At 44.3% G+C, this 22,191-nt stretch overlaps 1 protein-coding gene across 1 annotated transcript; it reads right to left on the minus strand.

Moving 5' to 3' along the window:
* Positions 1-3,000: 3,000 nt before the first annotated feature.
* On the minus strand, positions 3,001-8,920 carry LOC142373735 (uncharacterized). The gene is made up of 5 exons (XM_075457111.1): positions 8,907-8,920; positions 5,911-6,536; positions 5,590-5,869; positions 5,230-5,252; positions 3,001-4,607 (listed from the first exon to the last, which is right to left on the minus strand). Exons 1-5 carry the CDS (start codon positions 8,918-8,920, stop codon positions 3,001-3,003), a joined length of 2,550 nt encoding a protein of 849 aa, XP_075313226.1.
* Between the last annotated feature and the right edge of the window lie 13,271 nt (positions 8,921-22,191).

The raw sequence follows: 22,191 nt of genomic DNA on the forward strand, positions 1-22,191 counted from the left end.
GTGGCCTTGTGCATTCCAGGTGAGCACATGACAGCAGGCACTAATCCAGCCAGGCCAGTGAGGGGGATGTTATTCCCTTTGAAACTGATAACCTTTGAAGCAGGCAACCACAACCCTTTGAAGTGGGTAACCACTTGTAAGTAGTTCATGGCTTTAATGAAGAATGATTGGGATCTTTTGAGGAAGCTTTCCATGCCCCATTTTCCTCTAGCTCTCTCTGAGCTCCCCTGAGCATGAGTGAAAGTTGTGGTTGCTGTCACTCTTAAAGTCTTCGTAGAATTCCAGTTGACTCCACAATACAGTAGCCTTCATCAACAAGCATGTTGAGCAGGCAACTTGGTAAATATAACACTTATAAAATAGGTTTTCTTGGAGAGTGCTTGACTTGGTTGATCTTCAAGTATTGTTTGAGGAACAATGAAACATTTGTCTTTAAAATGAGGTACATTTTCAGCTTTCTTTTTACAGTAGGGACCAGGGACAGCAGCAAATATTGCTGTGTCTTAAAATCTTATATTCCTGTTCTTTCTTTTAATCTGATGGTGAAAATTGGGAAGGTTCTTCTTCTTGAACTTGGTGCCAGAGGGCACACCAGCACACAAAATCAGTGAGGCTTACAGCATTTTCCGGTTTTTCATTACACCATCATTCTGCTCCTGCTGCCCGTTGGAAAAGAGGCCTAACAAAAGGAGCAGCAACCCATTGTACCCTTTTGACCTCAGCGTATAAATGGAAATCTTTTTATCATGTTCACTTTCAAATTGAACCAACTTTTCTTGAAAAGAGCCAATGCTTCTTCTCTGTATGTTCTTCAGCTTTCTTATTGTGTCATTCTTATTCCCCTCATACAGTAACATCTTTTTCTTCACTTATCCATTTCACTGCTACATTCTTCTATCCTCTCTCTTAGGTACAGGAAATAATCCTAATACATAATATGATATTGTCATACAATATGATTTGGCTATTTCAAAATGAAAGTGAAGTTAATAAAAGTTGCTGTATATCTACATCAGCCAAACTGTTATGAGCATGATGGCTTTGTAGTTTTTAGTTGGTGTAATCTTCGTCTGTTTGTGTGCTTTTTTTTTGTGAACAATAGGTTCAATTAGTGGTCCTTGAAAACACATTTTCAAAGATTTTGTTCAGGTTGAAGGTATTTAAAAACTGTTACCTCTGCTCTGGATGTTGTGGGGCTGTCTTGGTTGACACGCCTCTGCAGCATCGCGTGGACATCGGGGGCAGTGCCTCTGGACTGGCAGATCGGGGTGGTGGTCCCCCTCTTTAAAAAGGGGGACCGGAGGGTGTGTTCCAACTATAGGGGGATCACACTCCTCAGCCTCCCTGGTAAGTTTGGTCCGCATTGCCGGCAGTAAGTCGGACATGTTTCCTGTGAGGGTTGGACTCCGTCAGGGCTGCCCTTTGTCACCGATTCTGTTCATAATTTTTATGGACAGAATTTCTAGGCGCAGCCAGGGCGTTGAGGGGGTCCGGTTTGGCGACCTCAGAATCGGGTCTCTGCTTTTTGCGGACGATTTGGTTCTGTTGGCGTCGTCAGGCCGTGACCTTCAGCTCTCACTGGAGCGGTTCGCAGCCGAGTGTGAAGCGGCTGGGATGACCATCAGCACCTCCAAATCTGAGACCATGGTCTTCGGCCGGAAAAGGGTGGAATGCTCTCTTCGGGTCGGGAATGAGATCCTTCCCCAAGTGGAGGAGTTCAAGTATCTCGGGGTCTTGTTCACGAATGAGGGACGAATGGAACAGGAGATTGACAGACGGATCGGTGCGGCGTCTGCAGTGATGCGGGCTCTGCACCGGCCCGTCTTGGTGAAGAAGGAGCTGAGCCAGAAGGCGAAGCTCTCGATTTACCGGTCAATCTATGTTCCTATCCTCACCTATGGTCACGAGCTGTGGGTAGTGACCGAAAGAACGAGATCGCGAACACAAGCGGCCGAAATGAGTTTCCTCCGCAGGGTGTCTAGGCTCTCCCTTAGAGATAGGGTGAGAAGCTCGGTCATCCAGGAGGGGCTCGGAGTAGAACCGCTGCTCTTTCGCATCGAGAGGAGTCAGATGAGGTGGCTCGGGCATCTGGTGAGAATGCCTCATGGACGCCTCCCCGGTGAGGTGTTCCGGGCCCGTCCCATTGGGAGGAGGCCCCGGGGAAGACCCAGGACACGTTGGAGAGACTATGTCTCCTCTCGGCTGGCCTGGGAACGCCTCGGGGTCCCCCCAGAAGAGCTGGAGGAAGTGGCCGGGGACAGGGACGTCTGGGTCTCTTTGCTCAAGCTGCTGCCCCCGCGACCCGATCCCCGGACCAGCGGAAGATAATGGATGGATGGTTACCGGTGTCGCTCTGCTGGCGGTCTTGGTTTGTGACATCAGATTGTGTGTCCCTATCTCTTTGGTTTGAGGTCAGAATATGTGCTGATCTATGTGCCAGTCAATGTAGAACTTGTTATTTTAGTGGTTATTATTTTAGTGTCCATATGGTCGGAGATTTTTTGTAAACACTCTCTAAAAATAAACTTCAGAAAATAGTTCATGGACAAATTTTTGAAGGCTGTCTCAATACCTATTACGGTCATTTTGCAGACGCTTTTAACCAAAGCGACTTACAATAAGTGCGTTCAACATCGGTAGGCAAAAGAACTTCAGGTCACAAGAAATCATAAGTGCATTTCCTTCCAATACAAAACAGCTAAGAGCAAAACTAGTGCTAGAGTAAGTGCGATAACCAACCAGCCTCTCACCAACTGCACACCAGTCACAGCGGGGTGGGGATGCAAACCCTGGTTCGGGTAGGGGAAGACATAAAAGAGGTAAGAAAAGCAGGAATGGGATGCAAACCCTGGTTCGGGTAGGGGAAGAAATAAAAGAGGTAAGAAAAGCAGGACTGGGATTCAAACCCTGGTTCGGGTAGGGGGTAATGAAAATATAGAGGGTGCCAGTGGTGGAGGAAACAATAAGTGCGTAAGGAACTAGGACGGCGCAGGTGCTGTCCTAAGAGGGAGGATCAGGGTAGTTTTTCTTGAAGAGGTGGGTTTTCAGCCTACGGCGAAAGATGGGCAGCAACTCAGCTGTCCTGATATCAGTCGGGAGATCGTTCCACCATCGGGGTGCCAGAACAGAGAAAAGCCGTGACCGTGTCGATCGTGCGCAGGGACCCCTGAGTGACGGGGCAGCCAGGCGCCTGTTGGCCGCAGAGCGAAGTGGTCGGGTGGGGGTGTAGTGCTTGACCATAGCCTTGAGGTATGAATGAGCTGTTCCTTCCACTGCCCTGTAGGCTAGCACCAGAGTCTTAAACTGGATGCGAGCAGCTACAGGGAGCCAGTGTAGAGAGCGGAGAAGGGGAGTGGTGTGGGAGAACTTGGGGAGGTTGAACACCAGACGAGCAGCAGCTTTCTGAACCAGCTCCAGAGGTCTGATGGCAGAAGCCAGGGCGCCAGCAAGGAGGGAGTTGCAGTAGTCCAGGCGGGAGATGACAAGAGCCTGGATGAGCACCTGTAATGCCTTGTCGGTGAGGAAGGGGTGAATCCTCCGGATGTTGTAGAGGAGGAATCGGCAGGAACGGGTCACTGATGCGATGTTTGGCGAGAACGACAGTTCGTCGTCCAGGGTCACACCCAGATTCCTCGCGGTCCGGGTTGATGTCACCACAGAGTCATCCACGGTGATGGCCGGGTCTCTGAATGGGCAGGCCTTCCCCGGGAGAAACACCAGCTCAGTCTTGTCCAGGTTGAGCTTAAGGTGGTGCATCGACATCCACCCCGAGATGTCTGCCAGGCACGCAGCAATGCGTGCTTCCACTTGGGTGTCAGAAGGGGGAAAAGACAGAATCAGCTGGGTGTCGTCTGCATAGCTGTGGTAGGAAAAGTAATGGGAGTGGATGACAGAACCAAGAGATGATGTGTAGAGGGAGAAAAGAAGAGGACCCAGGACCGAACCTTGGGGAACCCCGGTGGTGAGCCTACATGGCTTCAACACAGACCCTCTCAGTGTGACCTGGTAGAAGCGATCTGTCAGGTAGGATGAGAACATGGAGAGTGCAGAGCCAGAAACCCCCATTCCCTCCAGGGTAGAGAGAAGGATGTCGTGGTTCACTGTGTCAAATGCTGCAGACAGGTCCAGGAGAATCAGGACAGAGGAGAGAGAGCTAGCTCGAGCAGTTTGGAGTGACTCAGTTACTGCTAGGAGGGCCGTCTCAGTTGAGTGGCCCACCTTGAACCCGGACTGGTAGGGATCCAAGAGGTTGTTCTGGTGGAGGCAAGAGGACAGTTGTTTGAAGACAGCACGTTCAAGAGTTTTGGACAGAAAGGGTAGAAGGGATACCGGTCTGTAGTTCTTGATCTCTGAAGGGTCAAAAGCTGGTTTCTTTAGAAGAGGAGTGACTCTGGCAGTCCTGGAAGCAGAAGGAAAAGAGCCTGATGTCAAAGATGTGTTAATGAGGTTGGTCAGGTAAGGAAGAAGATCAGGTGCAGCAGAATGAAGGAGAGGGGAAGGGACTGGGTCAAGGGAACATGTGGTGGGGCGGCTGGATGTTACAAGGTGGAGGACCTCATTTGCAGAGAGGGGAGAGAAGTGGGACAGAGAGGGAGGTGAGGGAGAAGGTGGTAGGGAGGGAGGAGTGGGAGGGCGACAGGTGTGGGTGGTGTGGACAGCTGGGAGGTGAGGGAAGGAAGATCGGATATCGTTAAAGCGGAACTCCGGGGCATTTGAAGCGTGTTTCCATTGCTAGAGGTTGTCAAATACTGCCAGTAGGACACAGAGAGATGCGTATCTGCGCTCCCTGTGTGAAGATCGCTCTGTCCGCACACCCTGTCATGCGAGGCTAATACGTGGTGGCTAAGGGGCAAGCGCTAACCCTTCCACGTAAAACAACAACTTGCACACTGCAGAAACGTCACACCACTTTATAACCCATCCGACAATAAAGTCACAAGCCTTACCATCAAAACCATATGCATGGTTCTCACATTACTGGCATGGGGACGTTACAAAACAACTTTATAAACAGCAATTCACTCACCGGCTGGTTGTAGGCTCGCGCATGTGAAAGCCCAAAAGAGTCGATGGAGGATAATCCCATATACAAAACAATTATATTCTCTAGAAAAACTGCGTTCAAGTATTTAAAACATTACAACAATACATGCCCAGTAATATTGTTGTAATGTTTTAAATACTTGAACGTAGTTTTTCTAGAGAAGATAATTGTTTTGTATATGGGATTATCCTCCATCGACTCTTTTGGGCTTTCACATGCGCGAGCCTACAACCAGCCGGTGAGTGACATGCTGTTTATAAAGTTGTTTTGTAACGTCCCCATGCCAGTAATGTGAGAACCATGCATATGGTTTTGATGATAAGGCTTGTGACTTTATTGTCGGATGGTTAATAAAGTGGTGTGACGTTTCTGCAGTGTGCAAGTTGTTGTTTTACGTGGAAGGGTTAGCGCTTGCCCCTTAGCCACCACGTATTAGCCTCGCATGACATGCTGTGCGGACAGAGCGATCTTCACACAGGGAGCACAGATCTGGACCTCTCTGTGTCCTACTAGCAGTATTTGACAACCTCTAGCAATGGAAACACGCTTCAAATGCCCCGGAGTTCCCCTTTAACCTTCTTGTCAAAGAAGTCGGCGAAATCGTCAGGGAGGAGGGAGGAGGAGGGGAGAGGGGATGGGGTTGGAGGAGGGATGAGAAAGTTTGGAAGAGTTTTTTGGGGTTGGAAGCAGAAGTTTGAATTTTGTTACAGAAGAAGGCAGTTTTTGCAGCAGAGAGAGAGGAGGAAAAAGTGGAAAGCAAGGACTGGAAGGCAAGAAGGTCTTCAGGAAGTTTACTTTTCCTCCATTTGCGCTTGGCCGCCCTCACGCTCCGCCTCTCAGTACGACAGAGAGGTTGGCGCTAGAACAGTGTCTGGTGAAGATGAGGTCCAGTATGTTGCCAGCCTTGTGGGTAGGAGGAGATGGGGAGAGAGCTAGGTCGAAGGAGGAGAGAAGAGAAACAAGAGGGTGAAGCTTCTCTGTCTGGATGTTGAAATCACCGAGAAGGGTGAGGCCGGAGCCATCATCAGGGAAGTGAGAGACAAGAGTGTCCAGCTCTTCCAGGAAGTCCCCAATAGGGCCTGATGGGCGATAAACTACAGCGATGGTGAGCTTGACTAGGTGAGATACAGTGACAGCATGAAATTCAAAGGAGGAGGGAGAGAATTGCAAGAGGGAACAAAGAGAGTATTTCCAGTCCTTGGAAATCAGCAGGCCAGTACCACCGCCCCGCCTCGCAGCTCTGGGAGTGTGAGAGAAAGAGTACACATCAGACAGAGCTGTGGGCGTGGCAGTGTTTTCTGGGGTGATCCAGGTCTCTGTAAGAGCAAGAAAGTTAAGGAAGAGCATGGATGCATAACCTGAGATAAACTCAGCCTTCTGCACAGCAGACTGGCAGTTCCACAGCCCCCCTGCCACCACTTGCTCAATATGAGTAGAGAGAGAAGGGTGGATGAGGTTAGTGGGGTCCCGGCCTCTGGGTCTGATCCTGTATCTGCGTGGGCGTCAAGACCGAGAGGAGAGAACGGGAATGAAGCACATGGTTTCTTGAAAAGTGGTACTTTACACTTACAGGGACCGTCCAGATGAAGTTGAGGAAGTCGGACTTGAAAAAGTCAAGTGCCTTTGTACGACAGCCTTTGTTTGAAGACTGACGCTTGAAAGCTGACGCTTCCAACAACAGGAGTTGCTTTGTACTGATTCACTAATTGCTGATTGTCTGCAGGAGTGCAGACCCCTCCCCAGATTAAAAGACAAGTGGCCACTCAGGCCTGAAGCTAGTTTCAATGGGGCTGTTATCACACAGTGAAAAACAAGCCTACAGCAAATTTACTTTTTAGCAGTCAAAATCTAGCAAAGATTTAGCAAAGATTTACCAAAGATTTACCAAAAATCTAGCAAAAAGCTAAATTGTACACAAGATAAATGTAGCTTACGAATTCTGGATGAATCAAGAAGTCCACAGCTCCTCCAGAAGGTCAAACACACTCAAAATATAATACACAGAAGAGAAATAAGGCTTTAATCGAGCTACACAAAGATGAGGACACACTGGTGTGTCCTTTGTGAAGGTTTTTCGTTGGTGCCCCATTGTAAATGGTATCAAAAATAAATATGTACTTTGTAAACAAACAGATTTAATGCTCATCTGACAGTAATGATTAAATACAGCTTTGTGCGGCAACAAAACCTTCTCTGGTAGGAGGGGCTAAGGAGCAAATTGAGAAGTCAAGTGTAGGAAAAGACTGTGGGCAACTTGGGAAATGAGATACGAAGAAAATCCATCTCCTCTTGCAGAGTTTCCACTGACAACAGATAATGAACTGAATATTTCCATTGAACACATGAACAGGATCAAACTTAATTATGCTTTATTTTCATCATATGAAACATTCCTTTTTGTTTCCTTGTACATGTCCGGGGAGGCAACCTCTGAGGAGCTGCGGCTGCTAAACATAGCCATTCGCTTCCATATTTATGTAAAATATACCAGATTTCTTCAGCATACTCAGTGTTTTACATTATTTGTTCATCAATTCAGCAGTGGCCACTTAATTGGATTTCCATTCCTCTCAAGGTTTCATGTTTTGCTTTTAGATCATTCCTCTCCACGTTTAGCATAATTCCTCATTTGCAACACTAATTAGGCCACCAATAGGAGCTCAGGTGGCGCTGATGCTGTTTGTCCCTAACTTTATTATCCTTCTCCTCTTGCAGATAATTATTTAAAGGCACAGTCTGTAATGACAGAATGACGTCAAACCTCCACTGGTTTAATGAGTCCCATTAGATTACAAATCACCATCCCAGTGTGACTGCAAACAAATAATTTACATCTACAATTGATAGTTTTGATACAATACACACAAACATTTTTGTATTTGAATCCCAAGCATATGGCTCATATATATTTCATGATAAAACAATAAATTTGCTCTTAGCAGATGTTTAATGACTGCTCAATGTGGACTCAGCTAATAAACAGCTTTTATATAGTCATGACTCAGTGAACAGGATTCATTATGAAATAAATTTTTCAAACCAACACTGAAGATCAGCTAAATGACAAGATTAATACATTTTCATATTATGTTGTTTTTGTATGATTAGATGAATTTGTGCACAGTTGCAGGTTTTTTTTTAATTAGATTTTTGTGCAATGCTGGTAAAACCATCTGGGCGTGAGTTCCAATTTTGGGTCCATGTCCCCCCTAAAGAGGGCGCCAAAGATCCCAGGTGTATTCAATGTTTTCACTCCACAGGTTGTGAAAATTAGATTCCACATGAACAATATCCTCACACATGCCCTGGATTATCAGGTGTGGACGAGGATGAAGGGCTGCTGTTACACTTTTGAGGCATGTTGGTTGTGTGTATGTGTTTTTTTTTTTTTTTTAGAATAGCAGGAAATAAAATAATGATTTCCTCCGTTTGTTTAGCCAGGAAAGTTCGATAGAAGATCTCTTCTTCCAGTGAGTCCTCGCTAAGAAGGCAGCACAAAACAAAATCACACAAGACAATTTCAAATGTTCGTAAAATATAATGCAGGGAGTTAGGAATAATATTAATAAAAAAGATAAAAAAGATAAAATAAAATAAAATAAATGGATTCATACCAACAAAGGGAAACATATTTGACATCTTCAATAGGTTTATCTACAACTATCTATGCCAAAAACAGGTACATAATCCTAAATCCTCATTAAGTGTGTGTGTGTGTGTCTTTATGCACTGATTTACTTATGAACATGGCATGCGAACATGCTTCTGGAGGAAATTAAGTTTTGTTTCACTGATGTTTTGGGCACGAAATGCTGCTTTTAAATCTGGAGACACAGCAGCACTCAGGTCGGCCAGAGCTAACCTGAACCGAGCCATCGGGATGGCAAAGCAGACCTATAGAGAGTCCAGGGCTTCTTTCAGGTTTCCTCAAACACCAGGCAGATGTGGAAAGGAAACCATCACCTGAGGACAACACAGACTTTCTCAACGAGCTTAACAAACACATTAGACAGTTCGAGGCACTGAACGACACCCAGGTGAGGAAGTCCACTCCCCACCCTGACGAACAGGCCCTCAGGCTGGAGGTGTCAGAGGTCCGGCAGACCCTGAGAAAGGTCAACATCCGTAAGGCAGCGGCCCCACAACAACATCCCGGGCCGTGTACTTAAAGGATGTGGAGACCAGCTGGCCCAGGTCCTCACAGACATCTTTAACACCTTACTGGACCAGGCCATCGTCCCACCATGTTTCAAGTCTGCGACCATCATCCCTGTACCTAAAAAATTCACCATCACCAGCCTGAATGACTATCGCCTAGTAGCACTGACCCCTATCTCAATAAAGTGCTTCGAGATGCTGGTGAAGAGCCCCATCCCAAACAGACTCACCCTCTCCTTCGACCCGTTCCAGTTTGCTCACCACTCTAAGAGGATGTCATCTCCTCCAATGTTCACCTGAGCCTGTCTCACCTGGAGGAGAAAAACACCTACATCCGAATGCTGTTTGTGGACTTTAGCTCGGTGTTTAACACCATCAATCCCCCGCATCTGGTAAGTAAACTGGGCCCCCTGGGTTTTGGAACCTCACTGTGCAACTGGCTGCTATACTTCCTCACCGACAGACCACAACGGCGGGTTGGAAAAAACACGTCGAACTTAATCATCCTGAGCACCGGCTCCCCCCAAGGCTACGTCCTGAGCCCACTGCTGTCTATCCTGATGACCCAAGACTGTCAGGCCAGATCAAGTACCAACTACATCCTAAATGCGGATGACACGACAGTGGTTGGCCTCATCAGGGATAACAACGAGGACCTGGTGGAGTGGTGCAGCTCCAACAACCAGATCCTCAATGTCAGCAAAACGAAGACTGTTGACTTCAGGAGGAACAGACCACACACCATTCCACATCAACAACTCCACCGTGGAGATAGTCAGCAACACAAAGTTCCTGGGGGTGCATATCACAGAAGGCCACCTGGTCACAGAACACAGCAGCTCTGGTGAAGAAAGGACACCAACGCCTTCACTTCCTGCGCTGGCTGAAAAGAGCACATCTCCCATCTCCTATTCTCACCACGTTCTACACGGGAACCATCGAGGGCGTGCTGACCAGCTGCATCTCCATTCTATTTTTGTACAACTGTCCTTGAGCCAAACGAAACATAATTTTTTTTCTATGTACACTGTAAGTGGATGTCTGAATGACAAATAAAAAGTCAAAGTCAAAAGTTGAACCTCTGCATACCTCTGCATGGAATACCCCGGCTTTGATGATGAGCTCTTTCACCCTCAAGCCGATTCAGTGTCAAAACTTGTCAATACTTTATTAATCCCCCCAGGGATATTATTGGGTCACAGTCACACTACACATAAAAGACACAGGACAAAAGGAATGTACAGGAAATTCACCAAAACAAAAAAGATAATTCTATACACACACACACGCACACACACACACACACACACACACACACACACACACACACACACACACACACACACAAATATAGAGTATATAAATATATTTTTATATATGTATACATACCTAACCACATATCTATTAAATATAAACATGGACATATATACATAGCTATATAAATATGAAAATAAGAATAATTTACATATTTAAAAAAAAATAAAACAACAAATAAAAGATGCGGTCAGTTATGGCCTATGATGGTTGTTAATTCTCCTGACTCAGTTTATTGGGACGGGGAACTGGACGGGGATCTGGTACAGATGCTACTTCCCCAGCAGACCACAGAACAGTACATGTGACTTGCTACCATAGACTGGTCGAAGATCTCCAATATTTTATCGCACACGTTGTACTCCGTACTCTAACTCCTGCCCATCTCTAATACACACCACCTTCGCAGTGTCGTCAGAGAACGTCTCCAGGTGGCATGACTCAGAGTTGTCCTTAAAGTCAGAGGTGTACAGAGTGAACAGAAACGGAGACAGCACAGTCCCCTGCGGTGTTCCTGTACTTCTTCCTGTACCACCACAGACAGGGAGCTCCCCACCTGAACAAACTAAGGTCTGTCAGACAGATAGTCAGACATCCAGGAGACAGTGGACCCACTGACATCCATCCTGAGCAGTTTCTCATACAACACGAGTGGTTGGATGGTGTTGAAGACACTGGAAAAATAAAAAAAATGTGATCCTTACAATGCCACCAACACCATCTGAATGAGTGTGAACATGCTGCAGTAGATAGGTGACAGCATCATCTACCCCCACACAGGGTTGGTGAGCAACCTGAAGTGGGTCAAGAGCAGATGTTTATGTATTTGGCAGAAGCTATTATCCAAAGTGACCATTGGTAGGGTAGGGTAAGGGGGTCTTGCCTAAAGAGAGGTAGTACCTTTCATGCAGGGGATTTAAATCCAGGTCATCCACATGAAAGATGGCAATCTTACCACGACACTATCTCACCTGTGGCCAGAACTAGTCTCTCAAGAACCTTCATGACATGTAATGTGAGTGCAAATGGTTTGAAGTCATTAAGCCTAGACGGGCTTAGTGTCTAGGAACTCCTGTTTTCATTAGTCAGTCAGATTTTGTTTGTATTGAAGTTTTTATGTTGAATCTAACTGAATGTGGCACAGCAACTTTCTTTCCACAATGTTAAAGCAAAAAACTGTAGAATTGATAAAAAAATAAGCATTAAAATCAATACTTTCCAACCCCCAATGCTGCCCTAACCCAGCTTCAACCCAACTCTAAGCCCAAAACCCTGATGGACTGTGTAGAATAGATGAATTAATAGATACATACATAAAACATCAAAACCTAAATACAAGAGAGTAAAGAACTGAAATAAACATAATCACATTTATATCTCATAAATCTTCATGATTTGAAGTGAGAGACACAGATAAAATAATTTCAAAACTGTTCATTTCTAAAACCCTTTAAGGGGACTTTTGGACCGTAAACATATTTGTAAAATAAAATAAAATAGAGTTGGCAGATGGCAGAACTGACTTGTTGAAATGGTTCCTCATCTCTGCTGGAAACCTTTTTGGTTAAACAGTCAGCTTTTTTCTGAGGGTATTCCCAACAGAATGTTTGCACTTCAGTTGTGAAGTTTAAACACAGTGAACTTCTCAGTCATCTGTCAGACAGAAACTGCACAGAGCACTGAAATAAAGAACATGCAGGTTTGTTCCCTTTAGAAACATTTTTTACTCTGATTATTAGCTCAACAATGAGTAAAGCAGCCGCGGCTATTCAGAGACAACACGGAAAGCCGGACAGCCTCTCCCATTCTCTGGCGAAATTGCTACATCTTCAATGTTAAATTGACGATAAAACAGTTATTCACAAAACACAAGATATGCCCAATAACTGCATTTACTTTCATAACTACAACATATTGTCCTGTAGCTTAATGAAGTGATTTGTTCTGAAATCGCCGCCGTTCACTGAGGAAATCATGTTATGAAGCCGCCACTAACAGCCAGGCTTCCGAGCTGAGGGCTGCCCGGCTTCAGGAGGGGGCGGGAGAGTCAAGTTTTTTTCTAAATTGACAAAAACTCATCACTTCCGAGGCTGCTCGGCGTCTCGGGGGGTAGATTAGACGTGGGCGTGTCAATATGAGGGGCTGTGTCGTGATGATTGGAGTTTGTCCATCATGAGAGATCTTGTGGCAGCAGAATTTTTAAGCGGGGAGAAGCACGCTGGAACTTCAGTCCCAAAGCGGATACGAAAGAGACTGGTTGTCTGTGAAAGTGCTGTCGGAGTTTCACTCATTTCCCATCGTTTTCATTTCCATCCTCACACACATACACTTTTGTAAATATTACACTGTAAATAAGAAACACATCCTTGTTGTTTAGAAGTTTTGTCAATCATATTCCTGTTGTGCATTTGTTTGTCGTGTTAGCTAGTAGTTTTGTCACAATGGCGGCTATGCTCGCAGCTAAGCAGTTAGCAACACCAAATGTAGTTGACATGCTTTTAGCCAAGCGTAATATGGGCTTCCCCTGTTTTAAAAGTCAGCAGCCGCCACTGGAGTAAAGTACCTTTAGGTGGATTAGCAGTTTCATCATTTAGATGCTGTTGGAAGGAATAATACTTACACTTTTTAGTGGCAGATTTGTTTTAATGCTAAAACTGTGACTGTGGCATAATTAAGCAACCAAATAGCTGTTTGACATTAGATGTAAACTGACAACGTTAATGTAAATGAAATATATACGGCAACAATGAAAATACCATACAATCATTATCAGTGATGTGATCAATAGTACTTTAGAGTGATGGAACTCACCACCAATTTACTTTTTCATTCTACTTTTTCTCTCACAGCCTGGTTTATACCCATGACAACAGCATTCATTATGAAGACGTATGAATCACAGAAAAGTTAGATTTGTCACATAATGAGACCCACTTTACCATTTGCAAATTGATGATCAGTTATTCAGAAAAGATATGGATAATTGAACTAAATTGCAAACACATGAAGATGGTGACAGCTGTCAAATTATCTAGTGAGCATGAGTTCACCAAGCAATCAATGGACCTGCAGGCACAAGTTTACTCTCTGCTCACAGATTAATTCTGGGTGCTTAACAGTCCCCGGTCGTCTTTGTCATATTTTTGCATTACACAATGAGTTTTCAGTTGGTGAAAGATCTGGACTGCGGGTAGATTCGTCCAGCACCTGGACTCTTCTACTACAAAGCCATGCTGTTGTAATAGATGCAGTATGTGGTTTAGCAATGTCTTACTGAAATATGGAAGGCCCTTTCAGAAAAAGACATCAATGGCCTATGTTACTTGCAGTTTTCTCCCATTGGTGGGGACACTTTTGTTTCTTCCAATCGTTGCCCAGTGTTGCTCGAAGTTATCACCTGGATTTCTCATTGTTAATCTTTCTGAAATCACTTCAGATACCATAAATACAGGACATGAGGGAATACGAAGAACTTCAAAGGCACACACTGGCTGTGATTACTTGCACAATAATATTCTGAAATATTGTTGACTACTGACCTTAATATAATAGAAGACAGTCAGATTATGGTGTTTGCATGTGGTGTTTTCTCATTCCATTTATATTCCTGTTTAAATTTTATAGATCCTGAGGCTGATTGGCATACATCCAGAACCTTAATTATCATAAATATATGTCCTCCAAAACAAGGCGATTACACAGATTTTTCCCCTGACTTCTTTCTCTCTACTGCTGTCCTGTTTTACACTGAGTGGAACAAAAAGCGTGAATAATAAAGTTGGCGTCTTCTGTGTGTGTGTAAAAAAATGTACAGTAAAGCTATATGGCTTAATTGCATAATTGCTTACTTTGAATATGAACTTAATCAGGTTGAAGTGATCAGAAACTACTGTTTGCATGGAAGTGTCTTAATCAGAGTAAGACACTACTGATATTAATCTGGTTAACATCAGAATATCGCTGCCCATTTAAATGTACCGAAGGTCTATCTGAGAGTTTCAGGAAAGGAATATACAACCCTTTTGGGTCATTATAATAAACGTCAAATAAAAAACCAATAACAACAAATGTAACAGATGTAAATGTAAGTTACCTGTATCTATACTCAGGTTTTCTTCTGATTGACAGAATTGGCATAATTATTGTCAAACGCTTTGGCCATGACCAACCTGTCCATAACACAAATTATCTGTCCTTAGGCACCACGTTTTATAAATATTCATCAGTCAAACCTACATAGAGAGAAATAATTTGCAAAATGCAGTGCCATGATTATTCTGTGCAATAATCCAGTTCAACTGGCAATTATGTACTGCTGCCTTTTCCCTCATTACCCCAACATTAATCATTGAGCAAAGTATGTAATTTATCTGGACCTGGATGACTCAGAACTGTCTGCTTCTAAATTCAGACAAAACTGAAGTCGTTATCTTTGGACCTGAGCGTTTCAGGGAGAAATTGTCTAGCTATATAGTTACTCTAGATGGTATTTCCTTGGCTTCTAGTTCTACATTGAGGAACCTTGGAGTTATTTTTGACCAGAACTTATCATTTGACTCACATATAAAACAGGTTTCTAGGACTGCCTTCTTTCACCTTCGTAATATTGTTAAAATCAGGAACATCTTGTCTCAGAGTGATGCAGAAAAACTAATTCATGCATTTGTTACTTCAAGATTGGACTACTGTAATTCTTTATTCATGGGCTGTCCCACATATTCTCTGAAAAGCCTTCAGTTGATCCAAAATGCTGCAGCCAGAGTTTTGATGAGAACTAACAGGAGAGATCATTTTTCTCCAGTTTTAGCTTCTCTTCATTGGCTCCCTGTTAAATTCAGAATAGAATTTAAGATTCTTCTCCTTACATATAAAGCTCTTAATGACCGAGCTCCATCATATCTTAAAGATCTCATTGTAAGATATTTTCCTAACAGAGCACTTTGTTCCCAAACTGCAGGTTTACTTGAGGTTCCCAGAGTTTCTAAAAGTAGAATGGGAGGCAGAGCCTTCAGTTATCAGGCCCCTCTATTGTGGAATAAGCTGCCAGGAAATGTCCGGGAAGCAGACACCCTTTCCACTTTTAAGACCAGGCTTAAAACTTTCCTTTTTTATGAAGCTTATAGTTAGGTCTGTTGAATCTGATAGTGTGTCTGCTAGTGTGTCTTGTTCTGCCTCCACCTCTGGCACCCTCTATACTTTCATTACCCCCTACCCGAACCAGGGTTTGAATCCCATTCCCGCTTATCTTACCTCTTTTATTTCTCCCCCTACCCGAACCAGGGTTTGCATCCCCACCCCGCTGTGACTGGTGTGCAGTTGGTGAGAGGCTGAGGTAGCTTGTGGCTGTAAAAAGATGGTTGTTGCGGTGTGAGGAGCAGATCTATATAGGGAGTATAGGGAATTACTCACTGAGTCTGGTCCTTTATTTTATTATTTATTTTTTCGTTAGCACAAGTTTCTTTTGTTTACCTTGAATAGGGATGGCTCAGGTAATCCTGAAACATCCCATAGTTAAGCTGCTATAGGCCTAGACTGCTGGGGGGCCTCATCTGTCACACCTTTCCTCACTTTACTCTCTTTATGTATATGTGATATTATTGTGGTCATTAACTCGTGTTTCCCTGTTCCAACAGATATCCTTTGAATGGTGTTACAGTGCCGCCGCGGCCCTCCCCCCTCCCCCCTCCCCCCCTTTCTGTCTTCTCAAACCCCAGCTGGTCGAGGCGGATGGCCACCCTTCCTGAGTCTGGTTCTGCCAGAGGTTTCTTCCTGTTAAAAGGGAGTCGTTTCTCTCCACAGTCGCCTCAGGCACGCTCAGGACGGGAGATTGGACCGAAAAACAAAAAGTTTTCAGTGCAATCTGTTGGTTTTCTTTGCTAGGAAATTGTTTTTGAATTGGCTCTATATGAACGAATTGGATTATTTTATGAATTATGATTATTATTAATTAATTGAATTCCAATTGGCTTGAATTGGACTTACTATCTAAGTGCCTTGAGATGACACTTGTTGTATTTGGCGCTATATAAATAAAAATGAATTGAATGAAATGAATTGAATCTGAAGGAGTTTTAAAATAGCTACGTTAATAACTATAGGATCTTCTACCAAAAAAAAAGAATAAAACAGATGCAAGGAAAAACAAAAACAGAAGTGTGTCTATTTCTTGCATTCTGTGCACATGTTGTTTCGCAGCACATCAACAACTTTCCCCCGGCCACAGCCTTTACATCCACCATAATCTTCTTGCCATGGATCACAACAACATGTTAGCATACAATGGGTGATTGCACTTTCTTGTCTCTTGCAGAGAATTTAAAGTAGGAATAATTACATCCTTTTCTTGATATTTTTCTGATATTCTATGCTGTAATGACTGAGAAGTTGGTAAAGTTCAGACAGGGATTGAGAATATAAATTTATTTTATCTTCCGTTTTGTAATTAAGAATCAGTAAAAGTGCTAAAATTAAATGTTAATGAACCTTTCCAGGTACTTTATATGTCCATCAGCTATTATCCAGCAATAATATTGTATTCTGTGTAGTACAATTATCATTCATTTCAATCTTCCACTTCTTCTCTGCAGTTAAATTCTTTCCTTTTTTTTTTTTTTAATATTTGTTTGGGCTTTTTATGCCTTTATTATATATAGGACAGTGAAGAGAGACAGGAAGCAAGGGGCAGAGAGAGGGGAACAACACGCAGCAAAGGGCCGTCCGATGCGGGATTTGAACCGGGGCCAGCTGCAGCGAGGACTTTAGCCTCTGTACATGGGGCGTCTGCATTACCCACTATGCCACAGACCGCCCCTTTAGTTCTCTCCTTGAATGAAAGGGGCACAGTGTAAGAAGAGACCTGGGGCTTCATGTACAAAGACTTGCGTGGATTTCCTGCTGAAACATGGCGTACGCTAGAACCCAAATGCCTTCCTGTGCACAAAAATATCCGGATGTGTGAGTCTGTGCCTACACATTAATCCAGGCACATTTCCTTTGTACATCCCAATCAACGTGGAATTGAGCGCACATGTCACAGTACCCGACTCCTCCCTGTCCACGCCCCTACTTACATTATGCAAAACGTATTTAAATGAGGCCTGCACCTGCGATTCCTCTCTCTGCACGATCAGAAAAAAAAAAAAAAGAATGAGTATGATGGGAAAAAAGAACTTCACGGAAAGTGAGATGGAGGTGATACTTTCTGAAGTGGAGGCACGCTGTCCTCCGGTATAAGCAGCAAACGTAAGAGGAGTGGGTGGGAGAGTGTGTGCGAGGCTGTCAAAGCTGTGGGGTCTGAGAAGCACACACAAGCAGAAGTTGTTTATGGTAATTATGGGTGACACTGCTCTCTCAGGGCTGGTGGGAGCACACCCCCTAACCCAAGGTAAATACCCATGTTTTTGTGTAACTAACAACAAACGTGTTCATACAGTAACCTAGTGCAGAAGTGCGCCGGGTAAAAGGTGAGGCTGATTAAGACATTTCACACGTTACACACAGGGTTATCAACATTTCCACAGAGACAATCAGGGGCTTGTTAGAAAGATGTCAAGCTGTAGTTTAACCAGCAAAAAAACAGCAAGAAACTAACTTTAACCACCGACTAGTAATGATGCTGTGAAGACGGGATAGAAATTGTGGGGGCACACATGAGATGCGGACAATTCCGTCCCACTCGGCTGACATGGCTCGGGTCAGGGTCGACTGGCACAGTCCCAATCGGTTGGCCAGCTCCCTCTGGAATGCCCCGGTTGCTAGGAACCCCAGTGTGCATCACCTGTCAGTACAAGCAGCGAATGGCTCCTCGCTGTTGCGCTCCAACGCCGGCCGCAGATCTGCTCACAGTTCCAGGAGGATTGTCCTCAAAATGGCTGATGAGCCACTTACCATCATGTGCCAGCAAATCCTCTCGGTCTCTGAACACAAGTTCTCTTCGAATTGCACCATTTGCAATATCTTCCAATACCACTAAAGTAGCCATTGTTTTTAATGGTATGCATTGCACCACTTTGTGTATGCTTTTATATCCACTCGTGTAATTGCAGACACATGGGTGTGTTAATTGTTCATGTGTCTCACATGTGTATATCACTCAGTCTGAGGACAAACTGTGTTCACATTTATTTATTATAACAGTTGCCCAACATCACCTCTAAGTGTCGCCAAAGAATCAACAGCTGTAGAAAAGTGCGTATGCAGGCCCTGAAGTTGGCATGGGGCACCGCATATTTCCACGGTCATTTCGACGTGACAAAGTGCGTACACCACTTTTTTTGTGCAAACGCACCCTTTGTACATGAGGCCCCTGCTCTTGTGCGCTCTCTATTGATTTAAAAGCACATCTTGGCTGACCTCACATTGGGAAATGTCTCTTGTGACTAATTTGTGGTATGGACAAAATAAAGAATAAAAATACAAGGACAAAATGCTCGCTGCTGCTGCATAATGTTAGGATGTAAGTCAACAAGCTTGTGATGACTTTATGAGTCATTTAGCAAGTTTGTTTTGTCAGCAGGAAATAAAACAAACAGTTGAATTAGAGCATCTAGAGCGTCTTTGGTTAGTACAGGCTGGAGGTTTACATAAACTCATAATAGACATGAAGGTTATGGAAATAATGGGCTTTTAGTGATTTTTTTTTTTTAGTTGAACTGTACCTGTGGCAGAATTATTGTGAATATATGCAGTACGAAGCGAAAGTCTTAAGCCACCCCTCATTTAAGGTAAACACAAGAAACTTGTGCTAAAGAAAAAATGGACCAGAGTACAGACTCAGTGAATAATTCCCTATAATCCTTATATAGATCAGTGAGCACTGCTGACCAACATGTCATTGGGGTCATCAGGTGGGAACCTCCTTTCATCAGTGTTTCGTCGAGTTGGGACCACGACACCTCCAGGAGGCTAGACAATGACCACTGGTGTCCCAGAGTCACCCCCCCCCCCCCCTAATGCCAGCCATCACTGCTTCTCAGACTGGACTTTACTCTCTCATCTGACACTTCCCTCACTATTTTCCTCACACTCTGTCCACTTACACCCAGCTCCCTCAACAATGAGACAACAGACTTTGCAACAAATCCTCTACATCCTACTTCCACTGGACATATCCTAACTTTCCATCCTCGCTGCTCTGCTTCTGCCCCCAACTCCACATACCTGAGCTTTTTCCTTTCATATGCTTCTGCTACTAATTCCTCCCAAGGAACAGTCAGCTCTATGAAATAGACTTTCATTCTACTCCTAGACCACAAGACAATTAGCCTGGGTGCCAGCCGAACTTAGCCCTGCCCATAAAATTTTTGGTCGGGAAGTTCGGTCTGGCTCTGCTCAGTTGGGAAATCTCTATGCTCGACATCAAAACAGTCGACCCAATCAGATTGCCAGGGCGGGCTTTATACGATGGTGGACAGATGATCAACAGGGACATTATCGACTACGTCACTAAAGAGCACTTGGTTTGAATTCGTTTGAAACAAACATGGCTGCCGCTGGAGAGCTAGGGTGTGTAGATTCTGCCATCGAGTCTGTTCTACAGGATCTCCACATTGCATTCATTTTGAAAGACGAACAGAGGAACGCGATAAAGGCTTTTATCGATAGAAAATGTGTTTTTGCCGTCCTTCCTACAACAAGTGTGTGTCGCTTAATCTACATCACATACAACGTTGCTCTGATTGGTTGTAGGTCTATCCAATTGAGCGAAGAGGCATTTTTTCTCCTGGTTCGGTTGAAACACGCCCCATACTCAAATCTCTATCGAGCGGTATCAAACTCACATTCTGACTAGAATCGTGAGTATGACGTAGTCAGGCAACAAGACAATAGCCACATTCGCACTGTAGGAACCTTTGGCAGTTCCTATAACCTTTTAAGGAACAGGGCCGTTTTCTCCCGCATTCGGACATACAGGAACTCGGGACCATCGCCCTCAGTTCCTATAACCATTTTAGCTCTCTCCAGCTTCTCCGAGGCTGGGTCTTTTCTGGGTTCTATAGGAACACATCTGATGTAGATGTTTTGCTGGTCGGTAGCTACGCCCCATGTCATGCTATCACGGCTGAAATGTTTACTCATACGACACGGACACAACCTGCGCGTGTTTAATAAGTTAAACTCACACGTCGTCCCCTTTGTCTGCAGCGCTCTGCTCTCCTTCCTTCATGAAACGAAGAAGTATCGCCTGCGTTTGATCCTGACTCTCTGTGTGCTCTTCCAGCTTCGATGTTAGACGCCCGATGTGATCGTTCATGATTAATATCACCATCATGCAGACCATGAACACTGTGGCCTCCCCGCTCTCCAATATTAGCATATTAGTTTTTCTTCTCTCCTTACTTTTCGCGGGTTTTGTTTTGTTTTGTTGTTGAATGTGGTGCTAAAGTAACACGTCACTGTCGCAGACGGCTGTGTCGCATCAGTCCCAACCTGGTCCCGACTCATGTGCGAATGCAGACTGAAACAGTTCCGCTGGGGAAGGACAGTTATCAGAATGAAATTTGAGGAGGACCGTTCTTAGAACGGCGTTCTTAGAACTGCTCTGTCCGAATGCGGCTTATATTTCCTAAATCTACCAGCATCTCCCAATCACAAGCATCCTCCAAGCTGCCTTTCCTTCTTATTGTCTTATTAACTTTCTCCCCCTCTTGAACAAACTGAATTGCAACTCTCTTCACCTTAGACCCTCCTAAGTTTACCTGCCTTCGTTTATCTTCAATACCTGCAGCTAAGCTTCTTAAAACTTGGTCATGTCGGCATGTATACTGGCCTTGTGACAGAATAACCTTACAACCTGACAAAATACGCCTTAGAGTTGCGGTACCTGAACATAACGAGCATAACGGGTCTCCAGTTTTAGGTTCTGGGGAGTTGGCAATACATCATATGTTGCCCCTATCAAAAATCTAATACTCCTTTCCTCCATACTCCACAGCTCTTTCCAACTAAGCTTTTTCTTCTCTACACCTTCCCAATTTAACCACCATGCTTGCTTAGCCTGAGCCACTGCCTTTGTACCCCTTAACATTTCCTCCTGTCTATGAACCTGCTCAACAACTAGCTTTCTCTTCTCAAGCCCCAAGCCTCCCCGGCCTATTTGCACATTACCCACAATCTCTGCATGTCTAAGAGTTGCTTCTGCCTCCTGAGCTGCCGTTCTTGGTTTCCACTTCCTCCCCTTGGTTGGGTTTGGAACCACCTTACTAACTACCACATCTCTACTCCCAGCTAACAGGAGCTCTGTCCTAACTTTAGTACATTTAAACTCCTCTACTAGACTAGATACTGGGAGCTGGAGTATGCCTTTCCCATACAGTGCCACAGTTCTTAAGCATCTAGGAACAGATGAGTGGCCACATCAACCTAAGGAAAATGGGTAATGAAAACACAGATTTATTAAAGCAGTCAAAAATGAAAAGGAAACAGTATATCAGGTAAAGACAGAGTTTGTACAGTCAAACTTGAAAGTCAATATTTGGTCTGAGCTCCTTTATTCTCCAACACGGCCTGAACCCTCATAGACAAGCTTTCTGTCATTTCTTTAAGCAGTCTTCAGGAACAGTTCTCCAGGCTTCTTGAATCCCAAAGCTCTTCTTTCGATGTTGGCAGCCATTTGTTCCGTTCTCTGTCAAGATTATCCCACTGCTTCAATAATGTTGAGGTCCGGGCTCTGAGGA

Source organism: Odontesthes bonariensis, chromosome 23 (genome assembly GCF_027942865.1).
Source record: "Odontesthes bonariensis isolate fOdoBon6 chromosome 23, fOdoBon6.hap1, whole genome shotgun sequence".
In the NCBI taxonomy this organism is placed as follows: Eukaryota; Metazoa; Chordata; class Actinopteri; order Atheriniformes; family Atherinopsidae; genus Odontesthes; species Odontesthes bonariensis.

Coding starts and splice junctions, on each gene's coding strand:
- LOC142373735 (XM_075457111.1), bottom strand. Junction 5,870..5,910: donor CCTCATCTTCACCAGACACT/GTTCTAGCGCCA, acceptor AGAGGCGGAGCG/TGAGGGCGGCCAAGCGCAAA. Junction 5,253..5,589: donor AACTCCGGGGCATTTGAAGC/GTGTTTCCATTG, acceptor CGCATGTGAAAG/CCCAAAAGAGTCGATGGAGG.